At 42.6% G+C, this 25,673-nt stretch overlaps 1 protein-coding gene across 6 annotated transcripts in view; it reads left to right on the top strand.

Moving 5' to 3' along the window:
* The window catches only part of LOC136864651 (lymphocyte antigen 75), a 350,542-nt gene that overhangs the window by 167,433 nt on the left and 157,436 nt on the right, over positions 1-25,673 (top strand). For 5 of the 6 annotated variants that reach the window (XM_068226378.1, XM_067141930.2, XM_067141928.2 and 2 more), the window contains 2 exons: positions 9,708-9,974; positions 10,166-10,317. In XM_068226378.1, coding sequence (XP_068082479.1) covers positions 9,708-9,973 — 266 coding nt within the window. In that variant the 3' untranslated portion in view covers position 9,974; positions 10,166-10,317. Of the gene's footprint in view, positions 1-9,707; positions 9,975-10,165; positions 10,318-25,673 lie in introns of those variants that run through there. The other variant, XM_067141927.2, reaches the window with a different exon arrangement.

The following is a 25,673-nucleotide window of genomic DNA, read 5'->3' as shown; positions in this document are numbered from 1 at the left end:
TGAAATTATCGACCTGTTCTAGCTTTGTATCACCAATCTGACATTCAATTCTGTTGAATTTCTTACCTACTGACATCAATTTAGTCTTCGAGAGGCTAATTTTCATACCGTACTCATTGCACCTATTTTCAAGTTCCAAGATATTAGACTGCAGGCTTTCGGCACAGTCTGCCATTAAGACCAAGTCGTCAGCATAGGCCAAACTGCTTACTACATTTCCACCTAACTGAATCCCTCCCTGCCATTTTATACCTTTCAGCAGATGATCCATGTAAACTACGAACAGCAAAGGTGAAAGATTACAGCCTTGTCTAACTCCTGTAAGTACCCTGAACCAAGAACTCATTCTACCATCAATTCTCACTGAAGCCCAATTGTCAACATAAATGCCTTTGATTGATTTTAATAATATACCTTTAATTCCATAGTCACCCAGTATGGCGAACATCTTTTCCCTCGGTACCCTGTCATATGCGTTCTCTAGATCTACGAAACAAACACAACTTCCTATTCCTCTCGTAGCATTTTTCAATTACCTGGCGCATACTGAAAATCTGATCCTGACAGTCTCTCTGTGGTTTGAAACCACACTGGTTTTCATCCAACTTCCTCTCAACGACTGATCGCACCCTCCCTTCCAAGATGCCAGTGAATACTTTGCCTGGTATACTAACCAATGAGATACCTCGATAGTTGTTGCAATCCTTCCTGTTCCCTTGCTTATAGATAGGTGCAATTACTGCTTTTGTCCAATCTGAAGGTACCTTACCAACACTCCACGCTAATTTTACTACTCTATGAAGCAATTTCATCCCTGCCTTCCCACTATACTTCACCATTTCAGGTCTAATTTCATCTATTCCTGCTGCCTTATGACAATGGAGTTTATTTGCTATCCTTTCCACTTCCTCAAGCATAATTTCGCCAACATCATTTTCCTCCTCCCCATGAGGTTGGTCGTTTGCAACACCACCATGATGATTTCCTTTTACATTGAGAAGATGTTCAAAATATTCCCTCCACCTCTCCAGTGATTCCCTGGGATCTATTATGAGTTCACCTGAATTACTCAAAACACTGTTCATTTCCTTTTCCCCTCCCTTCCTAAGATTCTTTATTACTGTCCAGAAAGGTTTACCTGCTGCTTGACCTAGCCTTTCCAGGTTATTACCAAAATCTTCCCATGACTTCTTTTTGGATTCAACAACTATTTGTTTCGCTCTGTTTCTTTCATCTACGTACAAATCCCTGTCTGCATCGGCCCTTGTTTGGAGCCATTTCTGATAAGCCTTCTTTTTACGTTTACAGGCTGCTCTCACTTCATCATTCCACCAAGATGTTCGCCTTTTCCCATCTTTACACACAGTTGTTCCTAGGCATTCCCTTGCTGTTTCTACTACAGCATCCCTGTATGCCACCCATTCACTTTCTATATCCTGAACCTGCTTACTGTCTACTGTTCGAAACTTCTCACTAATCATATCCATATACTTCTGTCTAATTTCCTCGTCCTGGAGATTTTCTACCCTTATTCGTTTGCAGACAGATTTCACTTTCTCTACCCTTGGCCTAGAGATACTTAGTTCACTACAGATCAGATAGTGGTCTGTATCATCGAAAAATCCGCGAAAAACTCGTACATTCCTAACAGATTTCCTGAATTCAAAGTCTGTTAAGATATAGTCTATTATGGATCTGGTGCCCCTAGCCTCCCATGTGTAGCGGTGAATAGCCTTATGCTTGAAGAATGTATTCGTAACAGCTAAACCCATACTAGCACAGAAGTCCAGCAAACGCTTCCCATTCCCATTAGCTTCCACATCTTCCCCACATTTACCAATCACCCTTTCGTATCCTTCAGTTCTATTCCCAACTCTCGCATTGAAATCGCCCATTAGCACTATTCTATCCTTGCTGTTGACCCTGACCACCATGTCACTCAATGCTTCATAAAACTTGTCAACTTCATCCTCATCTGCACCCTACATGGTGAATACACGGACACAATTCTTGTCCTAATTCTCCCCACTGACAAATCTACCCACATCATTCTCTCATTTACGTGCCTAACAGAAACTATGTTGCGTGCAATGGTATTCCTGATAAAGAGCCCTGCCCCAGACTCTGCCCTTCCCTTTCTAACACCCGTCAAGTGCACTTTATAATCTCCTGTCTCTTCCTCGTTATCTCCCCTTACATGAATATCACTTACTCCGAGCACATCCAGATGCATCCTCTTTGCTGACTCAGCCAGTTCTACCTTCTTTCTTCCATAAGCCCCATTAATATTGATAGCTCCACATCAAATTCCATTTTGTTCGCCAAGTTGTTTCCAAGGAGTCCCTCGCCTGTCAAATGGGAGTGGGACTCCATTACTCCCATAGGTCCGAGGCTTGCTTAAAGTGTTCTGAGCTCGGTTAATTCATTAAGCAGGATGCTGCCCTACTTGCACATAGTCCAAGTGAGGATCTCTCCTCTAACGGGTTATGGACCACCGGTGAATTGTATAGTCCTAGCCGTCTGAGCACAAGGAGGGCCACGACTCAGAATATGTCCGAGATGCCCACTCCCATTCCATAGCAACTGGTATCCCGACTCTCAGGACCACTTACTAGGCCACTCAGCCGTTGCCCATGGTTCACGAACTAGGACGTGACTACAGTAACCCACAAACATGAACCATTTATTTATTTATTTATTTATTTATTTACTTATTTTATTTATTTATTTATTTATTTATTTATTTATTTATTTATTTATTTATTTATTTATTTATTTATTTATTTATTAGTACCTTCTGCACAGTGGCGAAGTTCGGGATCCAGGCCCTCTCGTACACTTATCCACATACTAATCAGAATATTAAATAAAATACTGAAATATTTAAAATAGTTAAAGCTACATAAATTAATAGAAATGAAAATAAATTACTAACTAAATTAATATTAAAACAAATTAATATTAAAAACTCTTAAAAATGACTAATCCTCAGGCACGCACACATTCATACTTCAACCATTCAGTCAGCTGTCCTCAGCAGGTAGTCTCGGCAGGTGACCTTAAATCGTGATTTTAAAAAACTAGTTTCTCTGACCTGAGCTGGCAGGGAATTCCATAATCTGGCGATAGGCATCAGGTCGATTTTTTTTTTTTTTTTGCTATTTGCTTTACGTCGTTCCGACACAGATAGGTCTTATGGCGACGATGTGATAGGAAAGGCCTAGGAATTGGAAGGAAGCGGCCGTGGCCTTATTTAAGGTACAGCCCCGGCATTTTCCTGGTGTGAAAATGGGAAACCACGGTAAACCATCTTGAGGGCTGCCGACAGTGGGACTCGAACCCACTATCTCCCGATTACTGGATACTGGCCACACTTAAGCGACTACAGCTATCGAGCTCAGTAGGTCGAAATTTAGCAGTTCCATTTTCTTCATCATAGTCGGAATTACTATAGTGTCAAATGCGCTACTGAAGTCAAGAAGGATAAGTATAGTGAGCAGTCGTTGGTCCATAGCGTTTCTAATGTCTTCAGTAACCTTCAAAAGTGCTGTCGTGGTGCTGTGACCCTTCTTAAATCCAGATTGCAAAGGGTCCAAAAGAGCATTTTATTGTGCGGTGCAGTGGAATAGAAGGAATGAATCTAGAACATGTATTTAAGTTGTGAAATGATGAAAAAAGATGAATTTAGATTAAATATACAATAGCTGACTTCCAGCTGCCACTCTAAAACCATCGTTATAAAGTGTGTAGCTGCCGACGTTTATCAGACATCAGCCATGAGACGGCCTGAACATATGAACATCGTAAATTGTAAATAAATCGCAGGCAGGAATTCAGTGCTCGTTGATGTTTAAGTGTTTCTTCTCTCGTCATGTCAACTAAAACAACGTCACAATAATCAAGGATAGGGAGAATGAGTGTCTGTATTAGTTTGGCATTTACTGTAGCTCAAATGGAAATACATCCCTCTGCCGTTTAAGAGGGTGAAGGACTCCGAAAATCCTTTTACGTATTTCTTTCATGTAATCAGATCAATCAATTGTTTCGTTCATCATTATGCCGAGATTTTTAACAGTTTTACTGTAGGGAATAATGTTACCATTCAGTAGGATATTTTTAACAGTTTACTGTAGGGAATAATGTTACCATTCAGTAGGATAGGCGGGATTGCGACATTGTTTGAGCAGCTCAGTAATTTTCGTGATCCAATTATGATTGCCTGAGATTTTGTGCAGTTTAGTATAAGAGAGTTTCGTTGTGCATATGCACTGATTCGTCGGAGGTCATTGTTAATATCTTGTCTTGCAGTGTCGATATATTTGAAGACCGTCAGCATAGAGGTGGTGTGTGTTATTTCCTGCCAGAGATGGTATGTCACTGATATAAATACAAAAAATTAGGGGCCCTGGAATACTGCCCTGTGGGGCAACACTATGTTTCATTTTCTATTTAGAGGCCTTGTCGTTTACTGTTACACGCTGTTGACGGATACTCAAATAAGAACTAAAAACCTTAAGCGCAGCCAGGTCGAAATTTAGCCGTTCCATTTTCTTTATCATAGTCGGAATTACTATACTGTCAAAGGCGCTACTGAAGTCACGAAGGATAAGTATAGTGAGCAGTCGTTTGTCCATAGCGTTTCTAATGTCGTCAGTAACTTTCAACAGTGCTGTCGCGGTACTGTGACCTTTCTTAAATCCAGATTGCAAAGAGTCCAAAAGAGCATTTCTTGGCTTCATCATCTAGCCATGGACAAGACGGGCTATAAATCTGTATTCGACGAGTTGTATGTGTATTTCTTTGCCGCATTATTTATATAAAATATCACTTCTTTATTGCTTATCACATGATCATTCTTATAATAACATTACGGTATTTATTCTAAACCAGAATATTGCATCTTTACCCAAACTGTTCATTCTTGCATTCATTTCACTTGTACTCGGAATATATGAAATGCTGCAGTTATGTTGGGATGGGAGTAACAGAGGTAGCGGGGGGCGGAGGAGAGAAAGTTGTCGTCCAAGGAGTGCAGACACTCCATGAGTTTTAACGAATGTACATTCATTAAGCATTTTATATAAAATGAATATTAATATTAATTCCGGAGTCCTACTCATTGGCTGAATGATCAGCCTTCGGTTCAGAGAGTCAACGGGTTCGATTCCCGGCCGGGTCGGGGATTTTAATCGCGTCTGATTAATTCTTCTGGCTCGGGGACTGGGTGTTTGTCCCAACGATTTCCTCTTCATATTCAGACAACATACTACACTACCAACCACCAAAGAAACACACAACAGTGATTACATCCCTCCATATAGGGTTGGCGTCGGGAAGGACATCCGGCCGTAAAACAGGGTCAAATCCACATGTGCGATACAGTTCGCACCCGTGACCCCACAGATGTGAGAATTTTTTTTGTGAGAAAACGGTGGAATAATAATAATAATAATAAGAAGAAGAAGAAGATTACTATTAGCTTGCTGAATCCGCACGAATCCACCACTTTTACTTGGATCCAAATTCCACTCATTTCTTTGTTAGGTATTCTACACCAGCTAAATTCTGGAAGTTTGGACACCTATCAAAATAAAGTTCTGGATGAATGCCCTCCCCCCCCCCCCCTAAACTGAAATCCTGGCTACGCTACTGGTCTTCATCACATCAACACACAGTTTCCTATACACGGCAGTCATCGCCCAACCTTACACGGGCTGCACCAGGCTAGCTACATGAAATAATTATTTAATTAATTAACCTTTTGCGTTACTTTGTAATACAGTAGAACTGAATTGACGAAAGTATTTCTCACAAATGAATACCGGTATGCATTTGGGAAAAGAAAATGAAGGGTAGTGGCAAATCCTTTTAACTTGTCATACACCGTTTGCAGTCTGTAAGCCGAAGTCTTATCTTGCTATCATTTATACAGACACCCTGGCGTAGGCCTATCTGTCAAAGCAATTAACATCATACAGTACTTGATTTTCTACCAGAGCCTTAAGAATGTCTATAATACTGCTTAGTTCAGCCAGTGTTTTCTTCTAGTCTCTTTTTCCGGCGGAATAATTTTATTTTATTTCTGTAAGCAATTCTCTTAGTTCTGCATTATTAAAGACAGAACGTTGTACGTAAGGTATTTTATATACTGTCATAGAGCAGTCTAATGAAACAGTTTATGCTTCCTTGTGTATATATATTACTGATATGAGTACAGAACTGGAATCATAAATTCGGCTACTTGTGGATTATATTATACGGCATAGGGTAGTAAATGAGTTGTACGTTTTTTGTTACAATTTGCTTTACGTCCCACCGACATGGATACGTCTTATGGCGGCGATGGGATAGGAAAGGCCTCGGAGTGGGAAGGAAGCGGCCGTGGCCTTAATTAAGGTACAGCCTCAGCATTTGCCTGGTGTGAAAATGGGAAAGCACGGAAAACCATCTTCAGGGCTGCTAACAGTGTGCGGTTTGAACCCACTATCTCCCGGATTCAAGCTCACAGCTGCGCGCCCCTAACCGTACGGCCAACTCGCCCGCTTGCTGGGTTGTGAGTGGCTGCAGGGGGTGGGTCTAAATAATGTTGTGAGATGGACAGCGGACAATGGTATGATGGTAAACGGGATGAAAATTCAGGTGGTAAGTTTCACCAAGAGGAAAAGTCCTCTCAGTTTTAATTACCGTGTTGCTGGGGTGATAGTACCTCATGGAGATCGCTGTAAGTACCTACTGTAGGTGTTATAAGGAATGATCTTCGCTGGGGTAATCATATTAACGAGGCTGCGAAAAAAGTTTACAGAACTCTTCACATGGTTATGATAGTATTTAGGGGTTACAGTAAGGATGTAAAAGAGAGGGCGTGTAAGCCTCTGGTAAGACCCCAATTGAAGTGTGGTTCTACTGTGTGGGACCCAAACCAGGGCTACTTGATACGAGAAATGGAAAAGATCCAAAGGAAAGCAGCACGATTTGTTCTGGGTGATTTCTGGCAAAGGAGTAGTGTTACGAAAATGTTGCAAACTTTGGGCTCGGAAGATTTGGGAGTAAGGATATGAGATACTTGACTATCTTGGTTTGATTCTGGCTGTCATTGGAGGGATGGCGTGGAATAACATTAGTAGACGAATAAGCTTAAGCGGAGCTTTTAAAAGTAGGAAAGATAGTAATATGAAGGTTTGGAATTCAAGAGGACAAACTGGGGTAAATATTCATTTATAGGACAAGGAGTAAGGGATTGGAATAATATATCCAGGGAAATGTTCAACAAAATTCCAAGTTCTTTAAAAATATATAAGAAAAGGCTATATAAACAATTGGTAGGGAATCTGCCACCTGGGCGACAGCACTAAATGCAGATCATTGATTGATTGATTGATTGATTGATTGATTGATTGATTGATTGATTGATTGATTGATTGATTGATTGATTGATTGATTGATTGATTGATTGATTGGCTTGAAGGGTCCCTCCTCTCGTGTAAAATAAAACTTTAAAATAGTGCTCTCTGAATATGTACTTCGAGGTATTTCTCACGTCAAGTGACTAAAATGAAGATAAATTCTCTTTTGATTCTGCTAGTAGATACTTGGGAACGCAGCAAAGATAGACGACGCAGCCCACTCCCTCGGCCGCACGACGCACAGCAAATTTACAAAAAAAAATCCATTATATATATTGTGTTCGTTTACAGCAGCTAGTCTCCAATGTTTTAGTACAACCCGGTATGCGGCCTTGCTTGTCCGATGGCTTCAACTCTACAGCGTATTGGTGACTCCTTATTACGGTATTCTGTTCTCGATGGGTTTTGTTAGTTTGACAGGCCTGGAAAATCAATGATTGCGGTCTCCATGGAAGTTAACCATCTTCGAAAATCCAACATCGCGGCACCAGTATTGGAAAATCTTGTTCATTAGCTCATGTGCCAGCTGCCGTCTTTTCTATCTACTTTTCTACCAGGATCTACCATCACTTGGGGATGATTCTCACCAACAAGATGGCGGCGTCGGACCATTAGAATATAGTGTTAGTAAGGTGGACAGCGTGTCCGTATTCTAGGAAGTGTTATAACAAATTTGTTATATTGTTGTTGGTGAGCAAGGTGTTATACATGGTTGAACAGAAACTATTCACTTTTAGAAGTTCTTAGTTTAATAACATGGTGTAAATTTTCAAATGTTGTGTTAAATATATTAATTCAAGCATACTTAAACATTCTTAATATAACAGTATGTTATTTCCATTCATTCAACTGAAAAGTGTTACAATTGTGTTCAGCCATAGCGAACCATGCGGACAGATCCGTCATACGGTACTTCATTTAGCCACATAGAACTAAATGTTCGCATAGGTTACTTTAAAGACCAATAATTACTAGCGTAAATTATGCAAATGTAAGGGCTATATGTGTAATATACAGTGCACCATGTACAGAGTTATCTTTGTGTGTATTATTATTTGAATATATCTTAATTACGAAGTAGTGAAGTTGTACACTTGAAAACTGCAATTGAAACACTTAGTTCACTATGGCATAAAACTCTCCAATTTAGAGATACCTGGCTAGTAGCATGTAGCGTCCATTTTCACCCTGACGATGGCAGTGACATGGTGTGGCATGGACTCCGCAAGACATCTAAGGCGCTGGGGAGCCGTTCTGTTCCATGACTGCCGCACAGCCTCCCACAATGCCCGGAAATTAACTGGAATAGGCTCCAGGGCGCGCAGATCCCCCTCAATAGCATCTCAGATGTTCTCAATAGGATTGTGGTTGGTTGACCCTCGGGGATAAGGTAAGCATCCTCATGTCTGAGGAGTTTTCATTAAATCAATCTGCCACTATTCGGGAGCGCTGGGCAGACGCATTGCCTTGCTACAAGAAAAGGTTTCCTGTAGGGTGTTGTAGGTGAACAAACGGCTAAACATGATATGACGGTGGGTTCCTGTAAAGTACACTGGTGAGGGACATTGGCAGCTATACCAGGTGTCCCATTTCAACGCACGTGAACAGACCTCATACGTCGATACCACCGCTGGCTGAACTGTAACATACTGGCAAGGAGGACCCACTGTCTAACGTGCTCGACGATGCACTTGTCGTGTATCAAGTGGTATCTCGACTCTTTAGTCCAGGCGACTTTTCTCCGCGATTTGGAAGTCCAAAGTTGGCGTTCCTCTGCTCATGTCAGTCGTTGTGCCTTGTAACATGTAGCGAGCAATTTTCGGGCCCTCGCTTGCTGCGCTTTTCTTTTCGGGTACGGACCATTTTGTTACACGAATGTAAAGCATTAAAGGTAGTCCTCCGGGTCGATGGCTTCTGCACCCAATTGCGAGGAGATAGTTCTGGATGGTACGGCTCCTCGCACTTCGGTGCTGCCCAGCACTGAACCGTTTAATCAGCTGAAATCTATGCCCGTCTAAGGCCTCTTACCAGCCAAGCAACCAAACGGTGACCACACATTGTACGTCACGGTGGTTGACCCTGGCAGTGGTGGTTTTGAGGCTCTTATGTCATGCCCATGCTGTATTCAACTGTTACTCACATGGCCAGTATGAGGTCTGACGGCATGGCCGTCACAAGCTACGCCATACTATTATATATGCTGGGCCAACCACAGCACCATATCCCCAAAAGAGCAGCTATCTCTTATGTAATTGCTTTTCACTGTTGACTGTAAATCAAGAAGGACAAATGATCTGTTCACAGAAATCGATCATGTGTGGTTGGGAGGAAGAATTATCTTTCCAGATGGAGAACTGGAATGGCTTTTCAAAAATGGAACGAAAGTAACAGTTGATGAACTAGTGTTTCTTACAAACAGAACCAAGACTGGCACTGCGCTTTGCGACAGTAAAGAAGAGCGTAGAAAGGAAATGCCATGTCTGAATCTGGACAGGGAAAATCACAGGATACCAATGGTTTATGGCTTAAATTGCAATCTGCAACAGCATTTCATATGTACCATTAATTAAGGTAAGTAATGCGTATCATATTGATACATAGTGTTCATATTTCAAACTGGTTATTTTCAATATCCATATGTATACTTATTAAAGCATCTCACGCAGTTCATTTTCTCATACAAAATATTAATACTCTTACATGATCATGAATTTTCTTCATATCGCTATCATGGAACCATTTTCATTGATACATCTTTTCAGGATTCCAGTAAGCAGTCCCTCAACGACAAGACTCGATACAAAGTCTTGTGCTACGGTGGTTTGTGCAAATCCAAGAAAAACCAAGGGGCTCCCTGAAGGCCTAGACATAGTTTAATGTATTTCTTCTACTCTCACATTAACATTAGCGGTACCGGTACACTGTTTAAAACATGGTTTGTTTTGCGATTCGTATTTTTGAAATGAATGCTGTCAAACACACATCTCGCTTATGCTTTTTAACTTGCCGAAAAAATGAATTTCCCACCTAGGATAACAATGAAGTTATAACAAATCAAAGGAAAAGTGAATATTAGCATATAATCAAAGGAAAACTGAATATTGACACAGATGGGAATTGGTAGGTCTTTGGCAACATCGATATACACTGACTTAGCAAATGTCATGGGATAGTCACCTAACAGCGTGTGGGGCCTCCTCTGGCCCTGCCAACTGCAGCGAGACGCCGTGGAAGTGAGTCGACAGGTCCCTGGTAGTCTTCTGGACGCAGCTGACACCAAATCGTTGCAGAGCGGCCGCCAATGCTGGTCTGTTCGTGGGTGCAGGATCCATGGCACGGAGCCTGCGTTCCAGGACATCCCAGATATGCTCGACAGGGTTCATATCGGGGCTCCCGGGTGGCCATGGCAGTCATTGGACCTCCGCTGCATGTTCCTGGAATCATTCCCGGGCGACGTGGGAGCGATGTGGCGGCGCGTTATCATCTTGAAACACCGCAGAACCGTCTGGGGGCTGAGGGCCAAAAATGGGTGGAGATGGTCTCCGAGCAGCTCAACATACCGCGTACCATTCAAAGTCTCTTCCAGAACAACTAGGGGGCCCATTCCATACCAGGAAAATGCACCCCAGACTATAACAGAGACACCAGCGCCCTGGACTACACCTTCGAGGCAGGCGGGATCCATCGCTTCATGTGGTCTGCGCCATACACGGTGCCTCCCATCGGCATGGTGCAGTTGAAATCGTGATTCGTCCGACCATATCACGTTACGCCATTGTTCCAGTGTCCATCCCTGGTGACTGGCGACAAATGCGCGTCGTTGTGCCCAATGACGTTGGGTTAACAGTGGCACCCGTGTACAGCGCCGGCTCCCATACCCCATAGAACCCATGTTCCTACGGATTGACCACTGGGAGACGTGTCTAGCATGGTCTGTGTTGAATTGAGCCGTGATTTGTTGCACGGTTGCCCGTCTGTCATTATTGACAAGCCGTCTCAGATGTCGCCGGTCACGGTCATCGAGGGTGGCTGGACGGCCGGTCGTTCGTCTGTTGTGGACGGTGACACCCGCATTCAACCATTCACAATACACCCTGGACACGGTTGATCGTGTGAAGCCGAATTCCCGCACCACTTCCGAAATCTCACTTCCCATCCGTCGGGCACCGACCACCATACCCCGTTCGAACAGTGTCAGTTCATGACGACGTGCATGTACACCTGTCACATGCACACCCACTGCTCACAAGGTCTCCTATACAACTGCCGCTGGCACAGGGGGCGTGTGGTGCGCAGACACCACACCTGCGCATCAGTGCTCCGCTATCCCATGACATTTGCTCAGTCAGTGTACATACGCTCATGTTCATAAAAAGCAGAACACCTGGAAAGACAGGAAGTTCATATTCACAGAACATGTTCGTTAGTACGTTCTGCAGAAACGATTGTATTTCAGTCACCTAGATTCAGCATGTGTCCTGTTGCCTAGTAGGCACTGGGTCTATCCAATATATTATTTGTAAACAGTAGAAATAATATCGGTGATAGCTTACAACCCTGCCTCACACCCCTTTTCGATTCCATACACTTACTCAACCCACCCCCTTTTAGTTTAATCATCACCAATAATTTCTCATATATTCCTTCTATTGCCAGCCTCATTTTTTCCGATAACCCAACCTCTCTTATTCTAGTAAATAACGCCTCTCTATTCACTGCATCGAAGGCTTTCTCTAAATCTACTGCTGCTACATATAATCTCTTCCCTGCTATTTTCACATACTTCGTAATTAAAGTATCCAAAATCCATATATTATCCACAGTATTTTTCTCTTTTCGAAATCCATTTTGATAGTCCGAAATCCTTCCATATTTCTCTGCCCAATTTATAATCCTATTAGCTAAAATTCCTGTATATACCTTCGACAGCGAGTCCAGGAGTGTTATTCCTCTATAGTTGTTTGGATCACTTCGACTTCCTTTGTTCTTATATATAGGACAAAGTACTCCTTTTCTCCACTCGCTAGGGAATTTATTCGTTTCCCATATCTTGTTAAAAAATTTCACCATCACTTTATACATTACTTCATTTGCTCCTACTTCCTTCCATATCCTGTTAGTAATACCATTTGCCCCACCCGCCGTTTTGGTTTTTACTTTACTTAACACCCTAACTATTTCCTGGCTTGTTATCTCCTCATCTAGTAACTGTACTCCTGTTTGTACTTCCTTTACAATAGGCCTATACGTCTTTTCCATACCCCCCTGACCTTCTCCCCTCCCACCCAAAAGCTCTGCAAAATATCCTATCCACTCATTTTCTGTTATCATTGTTCCTCCCCCTGTCGATCTAGTTCTCTTTATCTTATTTATAGTTTCCCAAAACCTATCAAATCTTTTCTCTTTACAATACCTGTTCACTCTCTCAGCTTCCGCCTCTTTCCAGCACTTTTTTTCTCATTTAGTAACTTCTTGTAATCTCTTCTTAATTTACAACATTCCTCTCTTTTCCCTTGTTTCCCTCCTTTCTTGAAGTCCGCTAGAGCTGTCATTACAACCACTCGTTTCCTCTTACACTCTTCATCAAACCACCCCGTGCCTATGTTTCTGCCTATCTCTTCCCTTATCCTCACTTTCTTACCCACCTTCCATACTGGGCGTTCTATTAGTTTTAAAACTTCATCAACATCCCCTCCTTCCAACATCCTTTCACTTTCAACACTTATACTTTCTTCACTCTCTTTTAACTCTGTTCTCAATCTCTCGATCGTAGTATCATTCCAAATGTACTTCCATCCCTCCTTATACCTGACTCTTTTTCCTACCCTTCTCTTCACTCCATCATACTCCCCTCTTAATTTTATCTTGATGGGCATATGTTCTGTTATCACACATTCTGTCACCTCAAAACTTATTATCTTCTTTAGAGCTATGTCCGTGCTAACTCCTATGTCTACTACACTCCCGCCCTTCGATGTGATAAATGTCAGTTCACCATTACTATCTCCCTTCATCCATCCATTTAAAATATATAATTTTTCTATAGCACATAACTCTAATAATCTTACCCCATAGCTATTTATATCTTTGTCTTTACTATTTCTTCTGTACTCACTCACTTCATTATCCTCTCTCCCATAATCGGGTACCCTATTACTCACTCTTGCATTCCAATCCCCTAACAATATCATTCCATCTTCCACATATAATCCTTTCATTTTGTTTATTTCTTCAATCAGTTCTTCAAAAAATGTTTTATTCGCATAAGTTGAGTCTTTAGGATGATTGTATAATAGAGCCAGGCAAACTGCCTCCTTCGCATCATTTCCCATTTTAATTCTCAGCCATACCACCCCTTCTACCTCATTCTGTATTCTCTCTACTCTCTCTACTATCTCATTTTTTATTAATACTGTTATCCCACCCGGATTTCTTCCCATTCTCGCCCTTTTTTCTTTTATCACGTTGACTACTCTATACCCATCCCATTCAATTTCTATCCCTTTCCCTAACCACGTCTCTACTAGGGCAATAATCTCATACTCCTTTACTGTTTTCTCCAATTCTTTATTCCCTATCTTCCCCATCAACCCCTCAATACTCCACACCCCTATCGCCATCTCTAGTTATTTATTCCCTCCCACTCTTTGCAGCTGTGCTTCTCCATTTCCACCTCTACTCCTTGTCACTCTTCCCTGTGAGTCCTCTCCAGATCTCTCCTCATCCTCTTTTCTCCCGTCATCCTTCCCTTTCTCCATACCTATGCCTTTTTTCTTTCCCCACAAAGCTTTCAAACTTAATGATCTTTCCTTATTCAGCGCCTGTCTTTTTTCCATTTTATTTTCTGTGTTCCTTTTACTCGGAGAGGATGCATTCTTACCCTGCCTACTGTTACCTTCATTCACAATTTTCACTGTACTCCTCACCAGTTGTGGCACATTACTTGCTTCCTCCATCTCTGTGTTGTGATGACTCTTCAAGGACTCTCCATTTCCGCCCACCTGGTTGCTGGCACTGCTGATCAGCACATCCCTACTTCCTGCACCTGATGTGATGTGGACTTCGCTCACTTCCGTAATATCACTCCTTTCTACATCACTGACCTTCCTTGCTACTTCCACTGTTGCCAAGGACACGTTCTGCTGCTGTTGGTGTTCTTCATCAAGTTTTTTCAGCCTTCCCGCCCCCACACTCGATTCCACCTTCCGTTTCCAACCACCAGCTGCTGCCCTCTAATATATGCCTTAAGACCTTGTTTTCTTGCCTCTCTTAAATGTCTATTCAGAATTCTGTTCTTCTCTATGGCTTCCCTGTCCATCTCCCGTTTTATCCACACTTTCTCTCCTTTTAGATTACTCGAATTTCTTATTACAATGTCCGCCATCAGTGTCGATAGTAATTTCACTCTAATTGGTCTCTTTCCTTTCACTCTCCCCACACGCTGTACATCGTCAATATCAACTTCACTGAAGTTGATCTTCATCCTGTTCTGGATCACTTCTACCACTTTGTACACTAGTTCAACTTTTGACTCTCTTTCTTCTTCTTGGACACCGTATATGAAGATATTTTTTCTTACGTTATCTTGTAAACTCTTCTCGACTGCTCTCTTCGTTTCTCTTAGGTCCCACTCCAGGCTTCTTACCTTCTGCTTCAATAGGTCTAATTCATCTTTATTACACCCTTCCTCTTCCAATATCTTCTTTACATCTTCTTTAACACTCAATTTTAGGTCCATAAATTCCCTGGATAACTCTCGGAACATTTCTTTTATTTGCTCCGTCTGACAAGCCTCTCTTATCATCTCTCTAATCGCCTCGTACTCTTCCCATCCAATGGAACCTACTGGACCTGGGCCGGGATTAACCTCTACTCCTCCTATTATCAGCAACACCATCACCACCGCCGCCACCAGTAACGTAGCCACCATCTTCCTTTTTTCACCCTTTAACTCCATTCTTGTTTCCATTCTGCTTCCCTTTTTACAGTTCCATCTGCCGATCGCTATCCTATATTGTGTCAACGTGATACCCATTGCTCCGCGCTCCACTCAGCACATCCGCTCAGCTCACTGTCTCACAGACGACTGTGAGGCACTGGGTCCATGGGCACTGATAACTTGTTCAACACGTGATAGCATCGACGCGTATACGGCGCGAATGGCGTCCTAAGGGTATAGCCATCCATGCTGCATTCACCTGGTTCTACAGTACATCTCTGGTGGTTGGCATTGGGTCACAGCGCCGCACCCGTCGTTTCACCATGTCCCACACATTTTCGACTGGCGACGACTCCGGTATCGGGCTGCCAGGGCAACAGCCTGACATCCTGTGACAACAAGAAGGCACGTGTTCGTGCAGCAACATGTGGTCGCGCATTGTTCTGCTGAGATATGGCGTCTGGGGTGTCGTGCAGGAAGGGTATGGCTACGGGTCACAGGATGTCATTCACGTAGTTCAAACTGGTCACAGCGCCCTGGAAACGCACCAACTGTGACTTGTGGTTGTACCCAATAGCACCCCACACCACACCACACGGCCTTAAGTTGGTGCTGTATGTCTTGTACGAATGAAGTCAATATGATGCCTCTCCCCCTGTCTGCGGCGAACCAAAATGCGGCTATCATTTTCAAACAAACATAACCTGGATTCGTCCAGAAACACTGTCTGCTGCCATTCTTGTCCCTAGTGACGTCGTTCCATACACCATTGAAGTCTAACATGTTTATGCACATTAGTCCAATGTATGCGGACAAATGGACGACGCGCCGGTAACCCACAGCGTAATAAACAGCGACGGACTGTCACTCCTGATAGTGTACAATGTGGTACACTGTTCCACTGTTGCGCCCGAGCCGAGGACGACGCAGATCTGTTTTGCAATGCCATTCCGATGAGGTGTCGATCTTCTCGGGGGGGGGGGGGCTCTGGGTGGTGCGACCAGATCCATCTCGTGGTGTTCTACGGCCTTTTGTGAACCATTCTGTACATACCAATTGCACTGCAGGGACACTTCGTCCCACACGAGCAGCAATTTCCCGGATGGATGCAACACGTTCTCTCGTACCAATAATGCGCCCTCTTTCAAACTCACTCATTTGACGGTACGGTTCTCGCATACATCTGCGAGGCATCCTGCATGTCTGCTCAAGTCACACTGATCCATTGCCTTCTGGTTACAGCGACAATGAGAGCCGCAGGCACATTTTACCAGTTGGTGGTTGATATCGATTTGGACCTCGATCCTGAAAGCCGACATGGTTCAAATGGTAACAATTTCTTTAGAACATACTAATGTACATGTTCTGTGAATATGAACTTCCTATCTATAGTCCTTCATGCTGTTCTGGTTTTTATGAACATGAGTGTATGTACAATAAGGATTTTGTCTGCACATTGCTCAGAATTTTAAAAAAATTGCATTTCTGTGTCGGTCATGTCCGCAGTAAGAAGGAAATGCAATTTTTAATTTTCCGTCAACTTTGTTTATTTGTTTGTTTGTTTGTGTGTACGCGCATGGAATGGATGAATAGAATGTCATGATTTGGCGTGCAAATTTGTGGAATAAGGCACTATAATCTAGGTTATAAATAATTATATTCACGCTGAGCGAAAAGGCATTTTAGGGGAAGGCCTAACATTTAATTCTCAGATATCGATGTTATTATTGGTCCTATCGATAAACACTACATAGGCCTAACAGAAGTTATGGATAATACAATCTGCGATCACTTGGGTCTTACAGAATACGCTTTTACTGTCCCGGCTACGATAACAGATATTCATGAATTCAGATACTTGTTGCTTAGTCCATATCAACACCGAGCTACGAGAAAATGGCTGAACAGGAATTAATGAAAATCAGTATATATAGTCGACGAATAAGGCAATACATTCTAAGTTATAAATAATTTTATTCATGCTGAGTGAAATGGTATTTTAGGGGAAAACCGAAAACTCAATACTCAAATATCATTCTTATTAGTGGTCCTGTCGATAAAACTACATAAGAAAAGTTGTAGACAATACATTGTTCTATCATTTATGGCTTATACAGTTTCAATGTACCAGATATGATAACAGAGATATTCATAATTTAGACTTTTGTCGCTTAGTCTATGTCGACGCATAAGAATAGTGATGGGCAAAGCTCTCGCTCGAGACTGACGACACAGATATCGAGACTCTCACGAGAATCTCGGGACCAATTCTCCTGTGCTGAGATCTGTGCGACGTTCCAGTAACTACGAGTGTAAACTTGATAGTAAGCCTATATCAGAACTTATTGCGTGAAATAACGTTCTTATATGGATACGTGTGTGCCGATAAATTTTGTCTAAAGAGAAAAGTATTGCATGTTCAAATATGAACCCCTTAATACAATTAACGAAAGTGAAAACAGAATGTCAGTATCTTGAACTGTTCACGACTTATTTGAGGTGGATATCTTAGCTAAATAAACCTGCATAATTTGTGAATAAGTAGATAGGCGATACACCTACCTGGATACTAGAGGCGTCCATTATTGGAACGTGAGACGGAGCGAGATGCGCCTTGCTGAATATGCATCCATCATTACGCATGAGTGGAACGTGTTATCTAAAATGCCTTAGTTTGCTCCAATTCTTACGACAGGGTAGTGATGTGCAATAATCTCGAGACCAATTCTCCATTGTTGCGATCTGTGTGTCGTCCCAGTAACTACGAGCGGTAAGGTTCGTAGTATACCATCAGCGTTCTCATAATGGAAACGTGTGCGCCGATATATGTTGTCAAAAGCCTAGAAAAGTAATGCATGTTTAACTGTGCATTAACGAAAGTGAAAACACAACATCAGTATCTTAAACGGTTCACGAGTTATTTGAGGTGGGCATCTTAGCTGAATAACCCAGCATAATTTGTAAATAACTGTAGATAGGAAATACACCTACCTGGATACCTCGCAATTGTTGACGACAGGATAGTTTCTTGTGATGCAGACTAGGCCAGAGGTGTTTTCTGTGACGATTCCCCTTCAGCAATGTTATGTGCTTTAAGTGCCGAATCACCCCAGAAGTATTTCTTCCAACGTATTTTACTTCTTTTGAGTAAACAACACAGCGGGCTGTGCTATGTGGAAGTGATGGGCAACGCTCTCGCTCGAGGCTGACGTCACAGATCTAGAGAGACTCGCAAGAATCGCGACACCGATTCTCCTGTACTACGATCTGCGCAACGTGTCAGTAACGAGTTTAAACTTGATAGTATACCATAAGCAGTTATTGTGTGAAATAACGTTCTCATTATGGAAACGTGAGAGCCAATAAATTTTGAGAGGGGGCAAGATGTGTTTTGCTGCATATGCAACCACCATTACACATGAGTGGAACGTGTAATCTAAAATGCCCAACGTGACGGGCAACGCTCTCGAGACCGATTCTCCTGTCCTGGGAGCTGTGCGACGTCCCAGTATCTACGAGCGTAATCCTGATAGTATATCACCAGCGTTCTTATATGGAAATGTGTGTGCGGATAAATTTTGTCAAAAGCCTAGGAACTATGAGTCCCTTAATACCATTAAGAAAGAGAAAACAGAATGTCAGTATCTTAAATGGTTCACGAGAGTTATTTCAGGGGGACATCTTAGCTTAATAACCCTTACAATTTGTGAATAAGTGTAGACAAGATGTACACCAACCCGGATACCTCGCAAGTGTTTTTGACAGGGTAGCTTCTTGTGATGCAGATCGGGGCAGAGGTATTCTGTGACGATCCCCCTTCAGCAGTATTATGTGCTTTAAATGCCGGATCATCCCAGAAGTATTTCTGCCTACGTATTTTACTTCTTTTGAACAAACAAAAACAGGGGCCTGTGCTATGTGGCATATCTTCAAAATAACCGACATTCACGACTTACGTTGCGATTCGGACATCGTCTTAAAGTTGTCCCGTACAATTAGACACGTTTACACATTTCACCGCCATATACCGAAGTATCTAATTGTGACGCGAATACTCGAACATAGCAAGGGATTATTTCTTTCGTCAGCAAAATATGCCTCCCGTAAGTCCAATCCCTCGTCCACGTCGTGGGAGGTGGGCAACGGCATGAAGTAGGGGATTGCCTGTAGGGGTGATGTACAGCGGGGACTGTGTGCCCAGGATCGCTATGGTAGCTGTGAAGGCCCTTCAGGAACGCTGAAAAGTGACGGCTAACGGGGCTCTGGTAAAGTCCTCAATGGCAGATGTGGAGGAGGAGACCTTTGGAACGGCAAATCTGGCAGAGGAGGCAACCCTTCTTCCTTGGGGTTGAAGAAATGGGGGAAACCACTGCCTTGTGATGAAGAGGGATCTTCAAAGGCTAAGGGAGACAATCCCTACAGAAAACGGCAGGCTTGGAGGCTCTTGTGGCAGCCCCACCACCAAGCTCGGGTGCGGTGGGCTAATAACTCGCACATCTTAAATCCACTTATTAAAGAAACTGAAGTGAAACGAAATCGGATGGATACCTCAATGACAAACTTTGGGCCAAAACGGAAAAATTTAAAGCATTGGCAAGTCGACGACCACAATGGAGACGTTTCACGGATGCCCTATGTTCCAGTGAGAACGAGAGGAATTAAGTCAAGTCACCAAAACATCGGTAAACACAAGCAGTGGTCTTATGATATAGAATGTGGGGTCCGATAACGATGTACACCTACCTGTTGAAGGAATTAGAGCAAACTCACACATTTTAGATCACACGTTCCACGCATGCTTAATAGTAGGTGCATATACAGCAAGGTGCATCTTGCCCCGTCTCGAGTTCGAATAATGCACGCCTCTGATATCCAGGTAGTTGTACCTACAGCAGCCGCCAGTTTCAGTACTTAGCCTACTCGTGCGTGTACTTAGCGCTGCATACAATGCCAGAATGCGTATCCTTTATAATTATGTCATACTGCGTCAAAAATAGACCTCGGTAGAACTGAAAGAATTGAACGCCCTAGTCGCTTATTGACATTAATTTACGGAGTGGAGAAGGCCCGCGGCTGGTTATTCGGATACTCGACACAAACAAATTCAGCTCCGACTACCAGTAGGCCTACGACACGCTGCTAGCCACACAATGCGGGGCAAAACTCTCAAGATCTCGAAATGTCTCGTGAGAAACAGCGCCTGCGCTAGTCTCGAGAAATCTCGAGACCCCGTCTCAGACTGCTCCGTCACTACATAGTATCGCTAACATGGAGATATTGTTGGCATGTTAACTGGCGATGGTGGCATTTTTGTCACGATTGTCTTAAGGTGAAAAAACCGCGTGCTCATCAGCCTATATCGGCAAGAAATATTGTAAAGATGGCTATCGAAATGAGGAAAGTCATGGAAGGAGGAAGCAGACTCCCTTTACATTGGATGCCCTAATATATGTCAGAAGGAAACTAGATGTGAAGACCAACAGTATCAAAAGTCCACAAAACTGATAATAAATACCATTGTTGTAATGTCCTTTTTTGTCTCTTCTGCTGCCACCGATCTCCGATAGATGATATGTTCAGACGAGCCAAATACAACAGCCAGCCTGAATATAATAGCTGTAAATAAAGTACTGGCAATATTGTTAGAACGCAATATTTAATGAACCAACAAGTGCAGTTGCATTACAATCCTTCAATGTAGTCATCCGCAATGTAGTTACCTTTTGCCAAATGGCAGGAAACCGTTTGGGATCGTTGGCAAGGCGTTTTCTGTTGACGGGGAAGAAGCGCCCTACTGCGCACAGTACAGATACCATGTCAAGAAATCGGCGGCCTCGCAGAGATTCCTTCAAATTCGAAAAAAGGTCGAGGTCACAAGGATTCATGTTTGGTGGGTACGGAGGGTGTTCCAAGACCTCCCAATGCCACCGTTGCAATAAGAGCTTGACAGAGTTTGCCACATGACAACGTGCGTTGTCATGCAACACACTAGGGGGAGCATCTTGCAATAAACATGGATGTTTGCGCCGCATAGCCGGACGCAGATGTCGCTCCAGAAATCGGCAGTAGTAGTCACTGCTGACGGTTTGTCCCTCACGCACAGCATGCGTAAAATTAACACCCTCGCAGCCATATACCACAATCAGCATGTGCTTCACCCAATTGGGTTCTTGCCGAAACGTTTGTGGACGTGGCGAACCTCGGTGACGCCATTCATTTGATTGGCGATTTAATTCAGGCTCGTAGACTCATGCCTTTTGAAAACTTGCTGCTCTTGATGCTGCTGCTGCTGATGATGATGCTTGTTGTTTAAAGGGGCCTAACATCTAGGTCATCGGACCCTAATGGTACGAAATGTAATGACAATTTTAAAGTCCAAAACCATCCACTGACCAGAATTCAAAACGTGATGACGAAGAGAATGGATGAATATGAATGTAAAACAATTAGTGGATCCGACCCGCAATGCACCACATTCCCAGAAAGTAGCGTAAAACAACAGTATTACTGAGTAAGGGACTGCTTCTAAAGCACAATCCTGAATCGATGATGCTCGTTGTCTAATGGGGTCCAAAATCCAGGTCATCGGCCGCTCATAATGGTACTTATCGCTATTAAAGTAGAGCCATGGTATTTGTCATGTTTTGGTACTAATCAAAAGTAGTGTACTCGCGGTATTCCACACATTATGGTACTACTCAAGGATAATGTAATACACACATGTAACACAGACCTATTGTGTTTCTCATACTGCGGTGCCACTTACAGGCAACACAAACATGTGGTGCTCCTCACATAGCTGTACTAATAACAGGGATTCGTACTATCCTTTAGTGTTCCTCATATAGTGGGTACTAATCATAGGCAACACAGACCCACGGTGTCGCTCATGTAGTGGTACTAATCACAAGCAACTCCCAGGCCTCTGGTGTTTCTCACATAATAGTAATAATTACAGGCAACGTAAGCCCATGGTGTTCCGCATGTAGTAGTACTAATCACGGGTACTGTAAAACCCATCCTGATTCACACACTGCTGCTACTAATCACAAAAATATTGTGAACCTAACCTAGTGGTACGACTCGCAAGTAAAGACGACCCATGGTGTTCCCCGTGTGTTGGTACTAATTACAAGTAGTATCATGGTCCTAATTCGATCATCCCTTGGTCGCCCCTCTTAGTCACCTTAAGACAGGCAGGGGATACCATGGGTGTATTCGTCTGCATCCCCCATCCACAGGGGGTTGTGTGTTCGGTCCGCAAGAGCTATTTTATTTCACTCAGGTCTGCTGGCAAGCCAGTTGGGACCCCCCTATCCACCACCTGGGACGCAGCACGTGGGAGTATCACCTCTGACCCTGCTACGCCAGCGTAGTAGGTTCGTGGTGAAAACATGCTTTGGAGCAGTGAAATCTACATTCTTCACTTCAATGCCACCCAGCAACAACACTCCCAACTGGATGCCAATCAAATGCGCACTACACATCGATGACAGCACCACCTGACCGCTCCCATATCCTATTTGCGCATGCCCGATCTCCTGCGAGTGTCTGGACTACGTTGCCACTACTTTATTTACAGCCCGCATATTAGTAGGAAGTAGTTGGGGAGTTAGATAACTTTCTTTTTTAGCATACCATTCCAATGGTTCATACATGTTCTGATAACTACTAGTACATGGCACACTGGTTCATCACAGTATTCGAGCTATTTGATCCCTGCTATGAGGCTCTGATAGGAATGGGTAGTGTGCACACTGAATGGAAAATGGCAGAGCAATGCTCACCAGTGTCTGTGGCCAGGTCATTCCAGCTCTGGAACTGTGCACTGTTAGAACGCCAGCAGAGTCCTGTTTGTAAAAAGTGAGAAACTGTGCCTTTTTTCATTTCATCAAGCATATCATATGATAATATTGCATTCTTTTTAAATGCAATATTCCAGTCTGTTATACTATATTCTGACAAGAATACTGATATAATTGTAATGACTTGTATTGTGCACAGTTTAATATTTGTCTGTCACAGTATCATGGGAACATAGATGGGTGGATTTTAAAGAATCTTGGTATTTCAGTTCAGAATAAGGTTGAGTCTGATCTTGGCTATAAGTTTTCCAAAAAATGTCAGGGGCAAGGGTGATTCAAAAAGTGCCTAAAGCATAAAAAAATATGTATCACTTTATGAATATTTCTCACCATTGTGTTTAAAGGATATGGCTTAATTTTGTTTCTAAATAAGTAACCACATCGACTGAGTGAGTTGGCCATGCAGTTAGGGTCGCGTAGCTATGAGCTTGCATTCTGGAGATAGTGGGCTTGAACCCCACTGTCGGCAGCCCCGGAGATGGTTTTCCATTTTCACATGAGGCAAATGTTGGGGCTGCACCTTAATTAAGACCATGATCTGTTCCTTCCCACTCCTAGGCCTTTCCTATCCCATTGTCGCCATAGGACCCATCTGTGTCGGTGTGACGTAAAGCAAATTATTAAAAAAGTAAAAGATTTTGGGTTAGAATGCAATTTACAATTCTGTTCTATTTTGGAGATAACTGCTCTAGTGATACTTTAAGAATGTAAACTTGTCACAATCAAATTTTACTAGAACCAGTAAGTGCAGAGGCATAACGAATGTGATAAGGTCCCACTTGCAGGAAACAACATTGGGTAATTTATGTTAGTTTAACATATATAACGGACTTATTATAATATCACAAAACAAATTAATTTATTAATAGATTTTATTTCGAAAGTTAAATATTTTGTAGGGTTTTTTTCACAATTTCTTTTACGTCACACCGACACAGATAGGTCTTATGGCAACAATGGGACAGGAAAGGCCTACGAGTGGGAAGGAAGCAGCCGTGGCTTTAAGTAAGGTACAGCCCCGGCATTTGCCTGGTGTGAAAATGGGAAACCACAGAAAACCATCTTCAGGGCTGCCGACAGTGGGTCTCGAACCCACTATCCCCCAGATGCAAACTCTCAGCTGCGCGCCCCTAACCGCACAGAAAACTCGCCCGGTTGTACGGATTTAAACACGTCAATAAAAGTTTTGAAACTTTACTATACTCTCATTTGATTCTCAAAGAAAGTGAACCATGGGATACAAAGGTATTGACGATTTCAACTATATCCACGGATGACAAATATGATGCTCGGGAGGCTGAGTTCACATAGTTTGTCTTGGGTCGTAATATTTTGTAGGTAGTTCCTTACAAGTATTGGTTTTGAAAATGTTTTGCATAAAAAACAGCATAATAATTAGGTCTACAATTTAATAGGTATTTTGGCACCAATTTTCACTATTTCTTTAATAACAACTTGGCACAGATATTTGTTAAAACATGTTTTGCTTGTGTTAAAAGACACAGCTGTCTTAGACTCAACACAATAAAAATAATTTGCAGGGAAATGCAACCATCCGATAAAAACTCTACATACGCACTATAAAACTTTTTTTGGCCCATACTACAAAAACATCATGATATCGCCTTTCCCATGCCGAGTGGCATTCAAGCAGATTTATTCATTTATTTACTTTCTCTTGGGAGGTCTGCGGGCCACTTCAGCACCAGGCCTGCCTGCACTGCAGATCTCAGAGGCCCTAATGTTATGCCACTAAGTAAGTGCAACTTTATGGACTTAATTAATTTGGCTTGGGGACTGAGAATTTACACCGTCCTGAACATTCCTGCCACTCCCACACCACAATATCTCTACCACCATAATACAGCTTCCTATACATGGCAGACAGCACTTGCCTTTGTAGGTCTGCCTAACAAGGGCTGCTTCAGGCTAGTTAAAAAAAGTACAGGCCTAAATACAACACCTGATAACATCTATATTTTTTCATAATCCAAATCAGTCATAATAAAAATGAGAATTGGGAGTCTGATACAAATTTCATATGTCAATTTAACTTTTTATTCCGTTTTTAACTCTGGATTCTCAGCCGTCATGCTACTCCACAATAATTCAAGAGAACTTATAAGGAGTCTAATTTTAATTAAGAGCTTGGAACATTAAATCTCTGGAAAGATAGATAGATCAATAGATTGATTGATTGATTGATTGATTGATTGATTGATTGATTGATTGATTGATTGATTGCATGGTTTTTAGTGAGAGGAGTGTCCAAGGACATGTTTGGCTTGGCTGGTGTATGTGCTATCTGCACGTCTGGATGCAGGATGATGATACTGAGGTAGAGAGAGGGTGAAACCTAGCATCAGCACAGCCTACTAGTCTAATAACTCCAAGGCTTAACGTCTCAAACTGACTGACAGATCGCCATTAACAGTGTCATATGCAATCAATTTCTATGAACACTGT

The sequence above is a fragment of the Anabrus simplex genome, chromosome 2, assembly GCF_040414725.1.
Source record: "Anabrus simplex isolate iqAnaSimp1 chromosome 2, ASM4041472v1, whole genome shotgun sequence".
Taxonomy (NCBI): domain Eukaryota; kingdom Metazoa; phylum Arthropoda; class Insecta; order Orthoptera; family Tettigoniidae; genus Anabrus; species Anabrus simplex.
The sequence above is the reverse complement of the archived record's forward strand: the minus strand, read 5'-3'. Positions and strand labels throughout refer to the sequence as shown.